The following is a 2,874-nucleotide window of genomic DNA, read 5'->3' on the forward strand; positions in this document are numbered from 1 at the left end:
AATTTTTCATTTTATCAAAATTAGTTTAAAAAAAAGAAGCAAAACAAGAATACGATTTCCATCATTATCATGACATGTAGGAATAAATTTACTTTGTCTTTCAAGAGTTATTTTAATTATTTACTTATTTTTTATGTTAATAGTTTATTCATAATTAGTGGTTTAGTTACGTTCAGATTCATATCTGATGAAGTTACACTCAAGCCACCACGTGTCGTAGTGGTAACGCACTTGTCTAAGTTACGACCAGTTCGATTGGTTGGGATGTTCACTAAATCACAGCCTCAGTCACTGGTACGTTGATCTGCGAGAAGTTACGCTGAATCCACTGCTTCTTAGCGCGCAACACTTTACTGTTGCATCCGAATAGAAGTTGTGCTCGTGCCGACAACATAACATCCGCGCATCACCGAACTAATCGCAAAGAACATCGTACAACATGCTGAAATCCCAGTGTATCGGATGTTTAGCGATGTTAGCTTTTCTGTACACAGGTAGGTTGAGATATATTTTCTTTAACAAAGACATAGTTAGCATTCAGTTCACGTACGTAGTTGACGAGCTTCACGATGATCTTATTAGGTTTTAATCTTCTGTAATGATCGTTGAAACAGAATGGAGTTCGTGAAAAGTGAGGGAGTGAAATATCACTGTTCGAATTTTTAATATAACAATTCTCCCCACATATTAGTGCACATGAAAATTAATAACTCGGGGGAACCAACGGCTGAAAACAGGCTGGTCAAGTAAATCCCTATATATATAAACATACAAGACGCTTATAGAGATTCGGATTTTTTTCCCCACTAGTATATTGGATTTATTACCATTAATAATGTCACTAGTCTGCTTTTACAAAATGCTAATACATAAAAATAGAAAATTAGTAATCACTTATACAATGACTTTCATGAAATACGCTACAGTTCAGCTAAAACCCTATAATATACAGGTATACCAAGTAGTACGCGTTTATGTTTCGGTGTAACGTTGTATTGCTGCTATGAAAAGTTCTGATTTACAGATGTAATCAACATAGCTTGTGTTCTTTAAGAAATGTTTTGTGATTGTTACTTTTTATGAAATGAAACAAACAAAGTAAATATTTATGTAAAGCTTGTACGTTTGGCATTTCTTCAGTCAATTGTTTTGAAAGCAATTTTGAATGTTTGTATTTATGGCAAGTCCACTAAGGCTCTCTGTTGTCGTCCTTAATTTTGAGCTACTGATCGGAAAAACACGCATAAAAATGCATTGTTTTTGTGAAACAAAATCATAAAAATATCCTTCATCAAAACATAGGTATTTAACGTTGTTCCAATGATTATCATTAAGCACAGTAGTACTTAGTAGTAGGGATCGTCATGAAACAAAATGGCGGCCATAAAAATCGCCAATTTAAAACCATCTTCAAAATGTCTGAATATTAACGATCACTATTTCACAGTATTGGTTGAGCAAAACTAAAGGTTACTGTACGTATAAAGCTGCCTAAATAGCTATATACGTGTTTATGGAGTGAATCATAATTTTACTATTTCAACGAAGTAAGTCAGTGAGTTTTCCAGACAAGCTTACATAAAACAAATGACGAACCTTATCGCTCTAATTCTATTACAGAACTACTCCGTCTGGGGTCCTAATGCAACACTTTCTTGCAACAAAAAGGATACTAGTATATATATATATACATATATATAACGGACGATATGCTACTTTGAGCATATACTTAGATTTAAGGGTAGGTAGGTAGAGATCCTGAGGAATAGAATAGAATCGGGTATATGCTTGTCCCACGCTTGGTATTGCTGGCGCACAAAAATATAGTTAATAAAAAAGACACACAAATAAAATAAACGTATTTTGAATTTTATTAAGACAAATACGGATCGATAAATACGTAGCCTAGCTAGCTATAGTAATATAGAATGTTATAATGCTACAAAAAGTGTTGAAACAAGAAAGTCAAAACTACGTAAACTGAGTTATTTAAAAATTTTATCCCTACTTTGGCTCAGACTAACACACTTTCAGTGATTTGGCTCAGACTAATATAATTACAGTGATTTGAGCTATTTCCAACAACTCGAAAAGAAACAACCTTTATTCTGTGTTGACTCGGGTGAAACAGCAAGTTTCTTTTCATCCGAGAGCTAGGCAACAGTAGAAGGGTCGAAGACAAGCATCAGTTAATACAGTGGTTGAATTACTAGGCCCTAAGTCAGATTTCGTCATTTATCTGGGAATAATAGCTATTTATGATAGCTACACACTTAAAAGAAATAAAATCTGAAAGGCTTTGCGATCCTTGCTTCTCAAAAACTCGCGCAGAATCCCGTATTGAGCATTGTTATTTACACAAGAGCCACCTGAGAACTGTTTACTGTGTGTGTGTGTGTGTGTGTGTTCGTGATTTTATCTCTACACACATAGAAAACACAGTTTTAGCATAGCAAGTCTATTAAGAGCTTATGCTCTTACAGAGAATGAGAATCATTGAAGTCTGAGATAAATCACATTAAAAATTCATAGTTTTAATAAATTTAATCCGTGTTTATCTTTTCTTTTATGATGCTAACAGAATTGGGTTTTCAAATCCACAGATGGGGTTGTAGTGAACAGTACAGATAAATATTTTTGGTGGTTGAAAAGTAGCAATGGATGGTTAATGGATTCTTCCATTCTTGGATAGTGGCTGATCTCAAGGAATAGCACAGGCTGGCGTAGTAAATATTAAATGGTCAGTTTGATGAAAACTTTGCGTTTTAAGTTACAAGACAAGAGGGGACAGCACTGGTTGTACTTCACCTGGGGCCCGGCATGACCAGGTGGTTAGGGCGCTCGACTCGCAATCCGAGGGTCGCGGGTTCGAAT

The 2,874-nt window shown here is 35.1% G+C and overlaps 1 protein-coding gene across 1 annotated transcript in view; it reads left to right on the top strand.

Annotated features, from left to right (window-relative positions):
• The first annotated feature begins 312 nt into the window (after window positions 1-312).
• Window positions 313-2,874, top strand: part of LOC106465502 (three-finger toxin 3-like) — a 23,670-nt gene continuing 21,108 nt past the window's right edge. Inside the window, exon 1 of the mRNA XM_013925728.2 lies at window positions 313-494. Coding sequence (XP_013781182.1) covers window positions 440-494 — 55 coding nt within the window. The 5' untranslated portion in view covers window positions 313-439. The remainder of the gene's footprint in view (window positions 495-2,874) is intronic.

This window comes from Limulus polyphemus, unplaced genomic scaffold (assembly GCF_000517525.1).
Source record: "Limulus polyphemus unplaced genomic scaffold, Limulus_polyphemus-2.1.2 Scaffold1964, whole genome shotgun sequence".
Taxonomy (NCBI): domain Eukaryota; kingdom Metazoa; phylum Arthropoda; class Merostomata; order Xiphosura; family Limulidae; genus Limulus; species Limulus polyphemus.